Source organism: Geospiza fortis, unplaced genomic scaffold (assembly GCF_000277835.1).
Source record: "Geospiza fortis unplaced genomic scaffold, GeoFor_1.0 scaffold166, whole genome shotgun sequence".
NCBI lineage: Eukaryota > Metazoa > Chordata > Aves > Passeriformes > Thraupidae > Geospiza > Geospiza fortis.
The window spans coordinates 5,164,660-5,178,881 of NW_005054310.1; the positions used below are offsets into that span (position 1 = coordinate 5,164,660).

Below are 14,222 nucleotides of genomic sequence, written 5' to 3' on the forward strand. Positions count from 1 at the left end.
AACATGTTATAGCTGTCATTGATTGTACAACTTTACTTTTCATGTTTAAAATGTACTTATGGGAGCTTTACTTAGAGCAGGAAAATGTGTGGTACCCATGTCTGAGTGCTGGCCCTATTCCATATTCAATGATCTGCTGAGGTTATTCATGTCTTTGATACTGAATATTATATGAAAACTTCTGTGGGGAAAGTTTTTTAAAAAAAGAAATCTAAACCATGTACAAAAAACTATTTTAATTTCAATAGTCCCAGTCTTCAAGGGAAATTCATAACAACATTTCAGGGCCATTTATGACTTGAGTATTAGTGGCACATGGAGATAATTATAAATCTGACTAGTCCCTGGTCCTCAGTGAGGTCTCTCTCTTACCAGTCATCTCAGTAGGCACAATCCTCACACCAGAGTAGCCTCTTGGTTACCTGTGTCCAACAGTTAATAAAGAGAAATTCTGTGTGAGGTTCATCAACAACAAGGTTAAGGAATAGAGTGACTGGCACACAGGGGAACAGTACCTCAATGATCGATGGAATAGAAGCACAACTAGAAATGAAGGAATGTACCTGGACCTGTGATTCATCTTCCCTGACTCCACCATCTTAAGGAAAGTCATGCTGGTCAAACATTCACATGTACAAGCTCAAGTTGTCTCTTTTCCGTAAAATTATAATGGGAACATATACTCTAGGTGTTTTATGAGACCTGTTCTAAGGATTGGAGATGGCCAGATATTGCTGCATTTGAAACAGCAAAAAGAATTTATTTAGAAATTTTCCTGTTAGGTTTACCATAGAGAAGGTCTCCAGATATGTCTCCTGAATAAGGCTAGAAACAGCAGATAGGCAAACATCCCTTATCGAATCTCATGTTTCCATTATTCAAGAAACAACATTCTTTACAGACACACTTTATAGATACAATAGCAATTTATATTTCTCTCTCATCTGACACAATTTCTGTGTGCTTCCCAAACACATATATAAATCATCATGTAAATGCGTAGTCCTCTGGGGTGGAAACATCAGGGATCTGGTGCATACCTGAAGATTTAACTACACTTACGAATTTTCCTGGAAATGAATCAATATTCTCTGCTCCAGCAATTCATGTTTCTTTTGCTTTGCCAAACAAGTGATTTCAGAAGTTTGGACAGCATATGGTGCAATTTGGATACTGAATGTTAGTAAAAAAGTTGCTGACCTTTCTAACTTGTCTTTATTTTCTCCCACAGGTGTGTGGTTGCATTATTTTGGGATTCTCTATATGGATACGTGTTAGCAGTGCTCAGCAGGTAAATGCATGCAGTCATACCAGCACCATGTGAAATGTGGAAACTACTGCATATGCTTTAATTTCCCATCTTCATTTCCACAAATTTTCTATGTTTTTGTTGAGGTGGTTTGTGTGGGTGAAGAGGAATGCATTTTATGACGTTAAGATGAAACATCATGGTGCAGGTAGTCAGATAAAGTGATCGATGCAAGCAGAGATACATGACTATGAGAAGTAGCTGCCAGCGTTATTAATGTAGTTTCATGCAGATGCACACAGATTTCTCTTTGAAAATGTGTCTCTCACCTCTAGTGAAAAATAATTACGCTTTTGTTAATGATTTTGGTGTTAGAATAATGTGGAGATATGCAGCTCATAGTATTTTCTGTGTTTTTCCCTATTAGAATAGTATAGTCATATCTATTCCTAGGGTTACTCCTTATGTTTGTGGGGAATATTTTTATCTTTCTCACTCATGCAGCAGAGGTTGGTCCTGTTGTTTCAAAGACCCCATGGTCCTGTGGACCCTTTTGCCTAGTGAGTACTATTGGCACTGACTCTAAAGTTTAAGCAGTACATTCTTTCAAATAAATTTGGGACATAGAAATGCAAATTAATTTGAAAGCGTAATTTGCATTCTTCTATTTCTAAAAATACTTCTTGACCAGAGAAGTGAAAAACAACCAGGTGTCACAGAGAAGCATATTTTTTTTCAGGTTTCAGATTGAGCCTTTAGTATAGATTACATTGCAATTCTTCAGATAACTCCCCTGCTGCTCTAGCACAGTCTGTCAGTTAAGGAAACAACTTTTAAACCAGTATTTTCCCACCTGGAAATAAAAATATGGTGAAGGTAAAAGATAGCTTTGTACATTCCCTGCCATTTGGCTGATGGCACTTTGCCCTTAGCCAGTCCCAGGTGTCTCATGTCTGGCAGAGCATGGATGCAAGAGAACTTGGTTCAAGATGACACTGTGTCATTGGGTAGATCAGGTCATGGTGGAGAGCTCTGCCATTCTCTTCTCTGGAAGAGGAAGAATCACAACTTTCGCTCCTCAATCAGCATTTTATTAAATGCTAAAACTGCCATACTTGACACTTGACAGTCTCTGGTGTGATGGCTCAAATGATGCAATGGAGCTTGGAAAACCAAAACCACTACCAAATCTTATTTTTTAAGATATTTCCTATTCAGAAGAAAATATTTAAATGTGTGTCAAATTGCTTTCCTGAAGCAACACTTAGTACTCTCCAAAAAACTATGAATTAAGAGTCAGGACCAAAACTGGAAGCATTTTCTCACATTTTACCTCCAGGCATGCAAAGTTCCCATTCAAACCCGATGTATGTTTCGCCTCAGTAATAACTGAGCAGACCATAAGGATCTGGCTGTAGATGAATAGAGCTTTCTATGAATAAATAACAGGAGGTTCAGTCCAACTTGGAAAGGGAAAGAACAACACATTCTTCAAATTATACTTGTCTATATACCTTTGCAATTTCCATCAGAAGATAAATGTGACAACTTCCAGACATTTTTGCTAATCTTGGCACCAGTATCACTGGAAAATATTCTTTGAACATTTTTCTCTCTTTAGGCCTTTGGCCTTAGTCAGTCCTGTGGGAACTGAATAATTTGATATTTAATAATATTGAGGTATATGAATTGTTTAGTTGAATGCCCCACATATCAAAACAAAGTTCTCATCTCTGAGGGTAATATTAGAGATCAAGCCTGGGAGAAAACAAAAAAAAAAGGAAAAAAAATCTGCCTTGGAAAATACATCTAACTATTTCTAAAATATATGCAGCATCACTCTGAGAAGTGTTCTCTCAGGAGCAGTCATAGAGTATGTTCCTGGTCTCCTAATGACAAACAGAGATTTTTTTAACACTGGGTTAATGTAGGAGAGGTTTTGAGGTAATCAAGTCTCCTACTTCCAGTAAAAAGCAAAGATTCATTGACTGAAAGCCAACTAAAAAGCCACTTTAAAGACAGAAGATCTATATTTATTCAATTACTCTGTAAAGTTGATTTTCATCTTGCGCAGAAATAAAGGTTGTGAAAAACCAGATATTATAAAGCTCTCCACCACGACATTTGTGAAGGGAGCATTAGAGCTTTGTTTATTTATGGATCACAATTTCTCCGTAGTTGCTACTCAGTATATTTATCAGTTACAAAATAATGATCTTGTTTTGGGGAACACAGATGCTTTTAGGAGAACCTTCTGGTAGCTGAAAGATTGTTTTTCCTCTCTCTTTCCAGGGGATAGACAGCAGCATGCTTGGAGGAGTTAATCTCCTGATAGCTGTAGGTGCCATCATCATGATCCTCGGGTTCCTCGGGTGCTGCGGTGCTGTCAAGGAGAGCCGGTGCATGCTGATGCTGGTAGGAAGGAAAAACGTCTGTCTGCCTTTCACAGGCCACAGCTACATATGGTGGATGGAGTCCTTGCAAGTAGCATCAAATGAGGATGGGCACCTTTTAATTTAACCAAAAGCATGATTTTAATCCTGTGTTTTCTTTGCACACCTTGAGTTTGGGCCCCTTCTAAATTCTGTTGTGGTAAAAATTATCGTTGGTCTCATCAGCAAGAAGACCGGGTCAGAGAGACTTGAGCATGTTACTCACTAGCTTTTTTTTCCATCCAGCCATCTTCAAAGTTCCCTCCATCAGCTTTCACCCATTACCTATTCTACTTAATTTTCTAAATTCCCAGCCCTCTCTTTGCTGGTTCACCTAGAACGTCCTCCCTGTCCTCCTGCCCAACTCTCACCCACACACAGTTACCATGACACTGTTCTGGTGTGTGCCTTGTTTTGATCACCAGATGTTTTGATCGCTGGTACTCTGCCTTGAGCACCAGTTTTTCGTATAATCAAAGAAGAAATAGTTGGAGCAGCTCTGACTGGAAAATCATTCTACCTACATGGTTATTCAAGCACCTGAAAGATAAATATTAACTTAAATTATATCACCTTGGTCAAAAGTAATACAATTTTCTACTCCTTTTCTTTTTCCCCAGTTTTTTATTGCACTGCTTCTGATACTGATTCTTCAGGTGACAGCAGGTGTTTTAGGAGCAGTGTACAAACCTCAGGTACAGTATTATTTTATAGTTTCATGGATGTCTTCATATAGTTTTATTTCTTCTCAAAAAATTAGTAATATATTTTAACTTACAGGTTGAAGCAGCCCTTAACCTTACTCTGAGTGAAGCTGTGAATGCACTGCAAAGTACTACAGGAGAATATAAAGAGTATCAGGAAGAGTTCCAGAAGCTGCAGAAAATGGTAATTAAGCAGTAAAAAAACGAAGGGGTTGTTGCTATTTGTCTCATCTTTGGTATCTGTCTTTGCTTCATTTTATGACTACTCTGCTGCAGATTTGAATTTCATTCCCTGGGGTGAGTAAGGGTCTGACTTAAAGGCAAGATGAAACACCACAGAAGGGACTTATATTCTCTTGATAGGACAGGGTCTGTGCATTGACAGAATGCCTGCCGCTCTGGTTTTTTAGTCCCTAATGGGTGTTTGCTTTTATGCATTGACATAAAGTTAATTTTTATGTTTTTGAAGTCTGCTGTATGAAAGAAAACCAAACAAGGAACAATATTTAGGTGTCTTATGTTACTTCCGCTTCTCCTTCTCCATTCCATCTCCAGCCTTGTCCTCTGCTTCTGAGACAGCTTATTTCTTCTGATATAATAAGCCCTCTGGAGAGATGAGCAAAATGAAAAATCCCCTAATTACTGCATTAATTTTTAAATGTAACAGGACTGCTGTATTGTGTCCCACAGCCTTTGCTTTTATACAAAATTATGTGAACATTTCCAGCTGCTTTTTAATAGAGGGAGGACCTCAAACCCAAGTTTGCACCTCTGAGCTTTAGTGGTTTGAATATAGTGGAACATGAAGTGAAACTGCACCTGGTTTAGGTTTCACAAACCCCAAATGGAGCCCTGGTCTCCTCAGTCCATTTCCAATTTAAAGAGATAACCATCATTCAAAGAGGTTATTTTTATAGATTTTAGAGTTTTATGTGCCTGAATTTTACATTTCCAGCCTGGCTTTTCAAGATGTGAAATGTGGATGTTACTGGAGCTGGCAACTTACCTTCTGCATGTACAACCTACAGAAGAAGGCTTGATTTAAAAAAAATAGTATACCTAGTGTTCTAGTTCAATTGTGGCACTGATAATTACTAGCTTTATAGTATATTAATGTATTTTGAGCATCTTATACTGAAAATCTCGTCTTTTTTTCTCCTATCTCTTCTTAAAAAAAACCAAAACAACAACTGTATGCACTTACATTCATGGTATAGAAATTTAAAGGATATTTGAAACATATGAATTTGGGACAACTTCCACATTGAAAAAGGTGAAATAAAATTTGGTTTTTGTTGCTCCTATCAGCTCCCTCACCTACTCTCTTTAAAACTGAAAATCACATATTTTTTAACTCTTCTCCACATTTACTCCTTTCTTGCAGTACCAATGTTGTGGATTGAAGGATGGACCTGAAGACTGGGGACAAAATTTTGACAAACAAAAAGACATCTGTCAATGTGAAGTAGAGAAACCATCATCATCAGACCTCTGCACCACCTATAGGAGCAGATACGTCTATAAAAAAGTGAGAAAAATGTTCACTCCTCTTTCCAAGGAGCCAAGTTTTAACCCAAGGTTATCTCTGGTGACTGGCCTAGTCAGGAGTTCTGTATCTTTCTGAAAAGGCAGAGTTTTGCTTTCTCTTTCTTAGCCAGAATTACCCCCATGCTCTCAGTTAAGAAATGACTGTTCATAACTCTGCTCCTTCCTCTTCTTGAGATCTCTCCAGTTTTGGCCCTTAGCAATCTGCATGGTCACTGTTGATGAAAATTATTGACTTTGGGGCCAGGGTATGAACCTGGGTCAGAGCTGCACACCAGCTACCCTTTGGCTCTCATTCCTCTCTCTGAAGGCTATGCTCCCATCCAGGCTCATTGTGCTAGTAGACATGTTGACATGGAGACTTTCAAAATGCTAAAGTGTATTGAAAATCAAACACATTAAATGCAATACCTTTGGGGTTTTATAATTCTTTAATTAAAAAACCCACACTCATTCTGCAGGATCTGCTGGAAAGAAACCTTACATATTGTGAGATTCATGGCAGAATGTCCAAAGAGTGATTTCTTACAACTACAGCCTTTTGAAAATCTTCATTTATGTAATAAGGCAAAATATCTGGTGACAGGCAAAAAGGAGGTACACTTAGAAGAGTACCATCTCGTAGACAGTAGAGATCTCAACAAATTTCATAGTTAGTTTGTCTCATTATAAGGAAATCTGGACTCTATGGATATGCAAAAAATATTTTAAAGAAATGCAAAAAATAATTGAATAGCACAAAGTAATTGAAGTTTTAGAATGCTGGTGGTGCAAATTTTGCCAGTATGCACCTAGCACCGAGCAGATTTTAGCAAATGTCCATTCTGGTTGTATAATTCTCTAATTGCACAGCTCCTTAATCAGGTCCTGCTTGAGCAGCATTTCCTCTCCATGTAGTCCCACAGAAGCAAATACTATTTTAAAGCAATGAAACAATCTGGTTAAGTAGAAGATACCAGAACCCAATCTGGAAATAAGATATATACAAAGAGGGTGTTTTGACCACACTTTAATGTCTTTTTGGCCTCAGGCAAGCCCTCAAAGGACACATGAGAGGCCATCTGTGAAATTACTGCAGGTGCAAGATATTGCTCATATGAACACACAGATTTCATGGTGATGTGAGATGCTAGTAGAGACATCCAACTCTTCTGATATGGGAAAAAATATTTGAAATCCAGTGCAGTTATGAGTCAGCTTAACTGAGAGATTTTTAGAAGAACTAGAAGGAGAAGACCCATGTGTTTATTGTGAGAGAGGATATATGGTGAAAAAATACAGCTATATCTGGGGGGGAAGACAGTTGTAGTGTTGTAACAGTAATGTAATTTGGATGTATTTAAGCTGTACGTGGCTTTCCCTCCTGTTTGCAGAAGGAGGATTGTCAGTGCCTAGAGAAGATGTAGTCACTCTAAGAACAGACGTATGCAAATATTCAAAAGGAGCGTGGCTCTGCACAGAACTTCAGCTGTAGAATCATAGAATAGGCTGAGTCGGAAGGGACCCATCAGGATCACTGAGTCCAACTCCTGGCCCTGCACACGACAGCCCCAAGAATCACAACATGTGCATGAGAGCATTGTCCAAATGCTTCTTGAACTCTGTCAGGTTTGGTGCTGTGATCACTGCCCTGGAGAGCCTGTTCCTATGCCCAGCCACCAGTCTGGGTGAAGAATCTTTTCCTGATATCCAAGCTAAGTCTCTCCTGACTCTGCTTCATGATGTTTCCTTTGGTCCTTTCACTGTTCATGAAAGTGGAGAGATCAGTACCTGCACCTCTGCTTCCCCTCATGAGGATGCTGAAGACCCAAATGAGGTCTCCGCTCAGTCTCCTCTTCTGCAGGTTGAATAGAGAAAGTGTCCTCAGCCACTCCTCATATGGCTTCCCCTAAAGGCCCTTCACATGGCCCTACTTTGGACAATCTCTAGTAGCTTTATATCTTTCATATATTATGGTGCCCAAACCTGCCCCCAGCACTAAAGGTGAAGCCACCCCAGTGCAGAGCAGAGCAGGACAATCCCCCCCACACCTTGCCCAGCTGGTGATGCTGTGCCTGATGTCTCCCAGGGCAGGGTTGGCCCTCCTGGCTGCCAGGGCACTGCTGACTCACATTCAACTTGCCATGGACCAGGATCCCCAGGTCCCTTTCTGCAGGGCTGCTCTCCAGCATCTTGTTTCCAAGCCAAACCCCAATATAACCAGGGTTGCAAAATCTGCACCTGACCTTGTTAAACTTTATATGATTGGTGATTGTCCATCTCTCTGTTTTGCTGAGCTCTCTCTCTAGGGCCTCTTTTCCCTCAAGGAAGTCAACAGCTCCTCCTAGTTTAGCGTCGTTGGCAAACTTCATTAGTATTCCTTTGAGTCCTGCATTCAAGTTGTTTAGGAACATGTTGAAGAGGATTGGACTGAGGATGGAGCCCTGCAGAATCCCACTACTAACCAGACTCCAGATTGACGTTACCTCACTTACTATAACTCTTTGTACCTGACCCACGAGCCAGTTGCTCACCTATGGCATAACACGGCTGTACGCTGGACATTTTGTCCAGAAGGATACTGTGAGAGACAGCTCCAAAATTTTTGCTGAAGTTCAAAAAGTTTACATCTATTGGCTTTCCAAGACCAGTTAGGTGGGCTACCCTGTCATAGAAGGAATCAAGTTCAACAGGCAGGACATTCCCCTCATGAAACCATGCTGGTTACTCTCTTCCTTCCAGCCCTAGCTTAAGACCACCAAACATTGGACAAAATTAATTTTGAAGATAGGTTTTATAACCAAATATTTTTAGTTAATCCCAAGTCTAATAATAAACCTTGAAGTTTCAAATCCAAACATTGGTGGGAAACAAGCTTCCTCTCAGACCTAGTCATGGCTGGCTGCATTGACTCTTTCCTAGCACCAAATGATTATCAAATGGAAGTAAGAACAAACACTTCTTTCCTTGTTGACTGAAAATAAGGCAAACATTAGACACTACAGCTGTATGTCTTCCTTTAAAATAGTTGCTTGTTATGGTCAGCTACTAGTTCTTCATACTTGGGAAAGCAAAGACTTTCGCAGAGCATAAAGTACACATAGGTGTGTGGTTTTTGTTCATTAGCAACAAGCCAGAGTAAATTCAAATAGCCTTTTTTTAGCCCAGAGCTAAAGAGAAAGAGAGAGAGAGCCTGAGAGTTATTTTAGAAGATGCATTCCTATGTATTCCTATATTTTCCTGTATATTCCTATTATTCATATATCCTATAGGATAATATTGCTTACCTATAATTAATAATTTTGTTTTCTTTTTCAGTCCTGTGGAGAAGTGATTATGAAACAAGTTAAAGACAATCTGGTCATAATTATGGGGATCGCCTTTGGACTGGCTGTTGTTGAGGTACCAGTGTACACTGTTAAAATACTTAGTAGTTGACAAGCAATATGTTGTACTCGGAAATGCATTGGGAATGGGATTAAAACACATGGCTTGCTCAATTAATAGACTAGGGAAAACCACCTCTCACCTTAGCTATAACCTTACTGTTATTCATACGAACATATTTCATTAAAGTATGTGGCTGCTGAGCTGCAGACTTCAAGTGAGATCAGACCACCCTGCTGCCTGTATAAGGGTATCACATGGGAGATTTTCTTCAAAAAAAAATTGCCAGTCCTAAAGCTGGGCTGTGTCTTGACACTGAGCCCTGTGTACAGAGATGTGCACGAATAAAGAGTGCCAGAAGACCTGAGGAAGAATAGACAGATTTTTCCTTCTCTTTCTCATATTTTCTTGAGGAAAAAGTAATCTCCTAATAAAACTTAGCCCCTAGAGTACATATTTTATCATTAAGTTTTGGTACAAAATTATAATTCTGAGGCATTAAAACTTTAAGCATCGAGATGATGCATGAATGTGCCTAAGTGCACATGTGTGATGCTCCATATATTCCTGTGCAAAAAAAACAGAGCATGTGAACTGTTTCCTTTCATTTCCTCACCATACACTGAAGAATAACATGCAAGATTTTTTCTGAAGAGAGGAAGAAAAGAAGTAAGGTTATCCAGTCAGCTAGTTGATTTTGATTTGAATAGGAGAAAATTATAAAGAAACAGGGGATTTCATCATGAGGCTTTCTTCAGTCATTTTTTTTCTTTTCACTCTTCCTCCTTGCTTTTCCTCCACCCTCACTCTCCACCAGTGGATGTTTGAGGGAAAAACAGAAATGACAAAGATTGCTGTGGAAAGTTCAGTCTGTTATTCAAAGCAAATACTAAACATCATTGGCAGAGGATTGCTCCTCATGAGAGAAGAGTGGGCAAGAGCCCCAGTTCAAAACTGTGTTTCCAGGAAAATAGTAATAAGTGGGGAAGAATTATGCAGCTGCAGCACTGGAAGTGTACAGGCCACCAACTTCTTACTCAGCACAGGCTTTCTGATATTTAAGGAGCTGTATGTGGGTAGTCAGGTCTCTCACCCATACGCTTACTTTGAGGGAAAAATAGGCTAAATACACTGATATTAAATAGTCTTAAAATGTGTGTAAAATTGTGTAGTAAAATTGCATCTGTATTCCTAAAGCAAATTATAAGTCACTTTGCTCTAGTTACTGCAGTTATGTGGGTTGTAGCCTTTAGTTCATTGGCCATCATTCTTTCCTGTTCTCCAGCTGGCATTTTCTGTGCTGGCTGCCTTTCCCAGTCATCAAAAGGATTGGAAAACAACATGAATAAACAATATGAGACTCAGCACAAATTGTCAGATAGCAATTTACACTTGATAAACATTTAAACTTTCCAAATTAACTCAAGCAATTGCAAATCAAAGACCACTTGCTTAACCACCTCTCTGCTCTAGGAAATCCCAGATAAAAAGAGGTGCTCTTCTCCCCTCTGCCTGCTTCATTATGCCACTTGTGAGCTGTTACTGCTTTCAGCTCACCCTACTAGTGAAAATTATACAGATATGAAGGGCCCAGTTTCATTTGGGAGCAAGTGCAAATGTGGGCATGTATGTCAGGGAAGCCTTGTCAGTTTATTCCAGGTGTGAGGCCATCCCTTTGTCTTAGCTGTACCTCTATGCTACATATGCTCTTCTCTGTCTCTTCCTTAAGTAAATAAAGTATGTCAGTGTTTGTGGCTTCAAGGGTGTCAGCTGGGCACTTTCCACTTTTGTGGAACACCTTCACAGACTGGTTAACTTTAAATTCAGAAGGAAGATTTCTGATCTGATCTCACCAGCTATCTGCCACATGTCATGGAATTGTACCCAGTAATTCCCAATACAGAAGGTGACTCTATTGAATTTTCTATTTCATGTAACAGCTTCTTCAGTGAACTTACTATTGTTTCTATCCCAAGTGCATTACTGATAAATATAAAATATTTGTTGCATGATCATTTGCAACTCAAAACAGTGAGGTAGGTTTATAGATACCTGTATACAGTATACACATGTATATATATACTTATATACATACACTTCACACATATGGTTACACAGAAGAGAGTGACAGTGGAAGAGAGATTTCAAAGGGAGACAACCCTTAGAACACACAGTGAACATTCCTCTAACTTTATCAGAAAATGAAATGCTCAATTTTTATCCAATTTCTTGAACTTCTCTGTAATTGCTACTCCATTACAGATAACAGCTGCATTTTAAGCACAGAGATACAGGGGTCCTCACACACAGAGGCAATCCATCTTTTAAACAAATGAAACTTCTCCATGATATCTGCAGTCTTAGCTGCGGTATATACTGATTTCATTAAATGTCTCTACTCTGTAAGAGGCACGTTGGAAAAAATCTTCTGCATAGCAGATTTAGCCTGCATGTAAATCCAAGACATTTGCTAACAAAATATTCCCATTGTGTATCAGTTGATTTCCAGAACTGCCAAGCAATACCAGAAATCTCTTTGTTTTTCAGATTCTTGGTTTGGTGTTTTCTATGATCCTCTACTGCCAGATCGGGAGCAAATGAAACTGTGAAAATGTCAGGATGATGTCACCAGTCAAATCAAGATCTTTCTAGAAAGAGGGCTAGAAATTTGGCTGGCCACATTCAGATAAATATATACATGTCCCAGGCAGCTGTTCCAATGAAAATGGCAGCTCTTGTACTCATGGATGCTTAACAACTTACAAAACGACGTTTTTATATTTCATAAGACTTAATGAAGTGAATATGATTTTTTATTTGCAATAAACATCTTTGTTTGTGTTTCTGAGGTGTTTATTTTGTCCAAAGACAGCAATTATGTCATGTTGAGAGTGAGTTTACCATGTGGTGTGCCTGCATGAGCGGTAAACCACCCACAGCAGAGTCACCATAAACAGCTGCAAACCATCATGCAGTGGCTGCTCCAGGGAACTCAGGTCCCTGGGCACCTCTGCTTGTGGAGTAGGGTGTTTTCACTAAGAGAGTTGTGATTTAGGGTTTTGTTACCTGTGGAAAGGGCAACTGACTTGGAACCAAATAGGAAAGCCACGCTTCCTCTCAGGGATGTGTAAATCAGTATCTTGGCAGCTGAAATAGTTGCTCTCAGGCCCAAATGATGCTTAGGCTGCATAAATGAGCTGGACTTAGTGGCACGTGTTTTGCAAATAAGCATCAATGGTGAAATCCAAGCCCATGTGAAGGGAAGGCATGAAGTCATGCAGGTAAGACTTTGCCCAGTGCAGCTAAGGTGGGTGGGTGGACAAACACAGGGCATGGCTGGCAGCACAGCAGCAGCCATAAAAAGCCTGCCTGCCTTTGGACTGACCAGTGCATGTGAGTGTTTGGGCCCTGAGGTACTGACAGCCCTGATGGTCCCTGCCCAGCCACACCAGTTCCCCTGAGCATTGCCCATGGCAAGGACACCACGTCAGCCTCCTGGGCCAGTTGGTCCCTGCCCCACCAATGTCACAGTAGGGCTGGTCTCCAGCTCCCTGCCTGGTCATGGAGTCCCACCAAGCTGGGCCTGCCCATGTGTCCTGGTGTGGCCTCAGCCCACCCCCGGCAAGTGCGTGATGCCAGTGGCTGGGGCTGCCCTGGTGCCCTGCACTGCCCCACTCCTGACTCGGATGGAGAGGTGGGCCAGGCTCTGCCTTGCCACCTCAGTGGAACCCCATGTGGTCCCAAGCCCTGGGGACCTGCTGGCCTAGGTTGCCCTCTAATAGAAATGGCATCAGGGACAAGATTTTTAAGGTATGAGGGTGTCTAATGATGTCCACAGGGACCTACTGAGGTTTTACACAGCAGGCTGATGGCTTCCCTGCTGTGTGTTGGGATTAGCTGATTTATCCAGCTCCACTGGACCCCCATCTTCATTAAAGCAACTTTAAACACCTCATACAGTTACTCTCAAGAGATAACCACGTATTGTGCTCCTCTTGTTAAAGACTCCTTGGGTGCCCTCGACTGTCTCGAAATACACCTTGACTGCTCTCATCTTGACAAAGCAATGCAATTTGCTTATAAATGCATTAAAATCTTCCCTTGAGCAGAGACCTTGGTCCACGTCTTACTCCAGCAGAATTGGGTTCAGGTAAAATTCATCTGCAACAAAGATGTTTTTTTTAAACTCAACCAGAGGAAATTTCTGTCCCATCCACCATCCTTCCCCAGCACTCAGACCATTAGGCCAAGCAGTGATGCTGCTTTAGGTAATACATGTGTCTCCCAGGAAAGTCATCTAGCTACCAGACAGTTCTGGCTCTAATTCAAACTTTGTTGGACCAGAGAAGAACCATGACTCCATAACCCAGCTGTACTAACTGGAAAAAGAAACGCTGGCTTCTAGTTCCTCCTCCTCCCCAGAGTGTTTTTTCTGTGCATATCTTATCCATGATCTGAAGTCCTGGGAGCTGATCCTGAATCACCCAGATCATGGCATGGCAGCTGGAGTCCAGGATTATCACTACAGAAAAATACTGGGAATATAAGGGCAACATGAAGAAAGAATTGTACCTTCCTCTTCTTCCTCCTCCTTCCCATTAGAATGGTTGTTCTCCTATTTGAATGAAGGAAAAGAGGGACTCCCATAGAAAGGGGTCTTGAGGCTAACGGATGGACATGATGGAGAAATTACAGCTCATCCTTGCTGTCAGGAGGAGGCAACTTCAGGCAGCAGTAAACTTGAGTAATACTGGCATGAATTTGTAATGAGCATTGAGATGAGACTGACAATGTGCGCTGGCTCAGACACTCAGATACCAGTCTGGTTCTGTCTGCTGCTCTGGGGAGCCAGATGCGTAAACCAAGCTCTAATACATCTAAATTTTGGGTGTCTACTGCCTGGTTTTGGATATAATCCTCAAAATA

The 14,222-nt window shown here is 40.6% G+C and overlaps 1 protein-coding gene across 1 annotated transcript in view; it reads left to right on the plus strand.

Annotated features, from left to right (window-relative positions):
• The window catches only part of TSPAN8 (tetraspanin 8), a 16,123-nt gene extending 4,149 nt beyond the window's left edge, over positions 1 to 11,974 (plus strand). The window contains exons 2-8 of the mRNA XM_005419215.2: positions 1,232 to 1,291; positions 3,542 to 3,664; positions 4,302 to 4,376; positions 4,462 to 4,569; positions 5,770 to 5,913; positions 9,228 to 9,311; positions 11,844 to 11,974. Of these exons, the coding sequence (XP_005419272.1) occupies positions 1,232 to 1,291; positions 3,542 to 3,664; positions 4,302 to 4,376; positions 4,462 to 4,569; positions 5,770 to 5,913; positions 9,228 to 9,311; positions 11,844 to 11,897 (648 nt within the window). The 3' untranslated portion in view covers positions 11,898 to 11,974. The remainder of the gene's footprint in view (positions 1 to 1,231; positions 1,292 to 3,541; positions 3,665 to 4,301; positions 4,377 to 4,461; positions 4,570 to 5,769; positions 5,914 to 9,227; positions 9,312 to 11,843) is intronic.
• Positions 11,975 to 14,222: the final 2,248 nt, after the last annotated feature.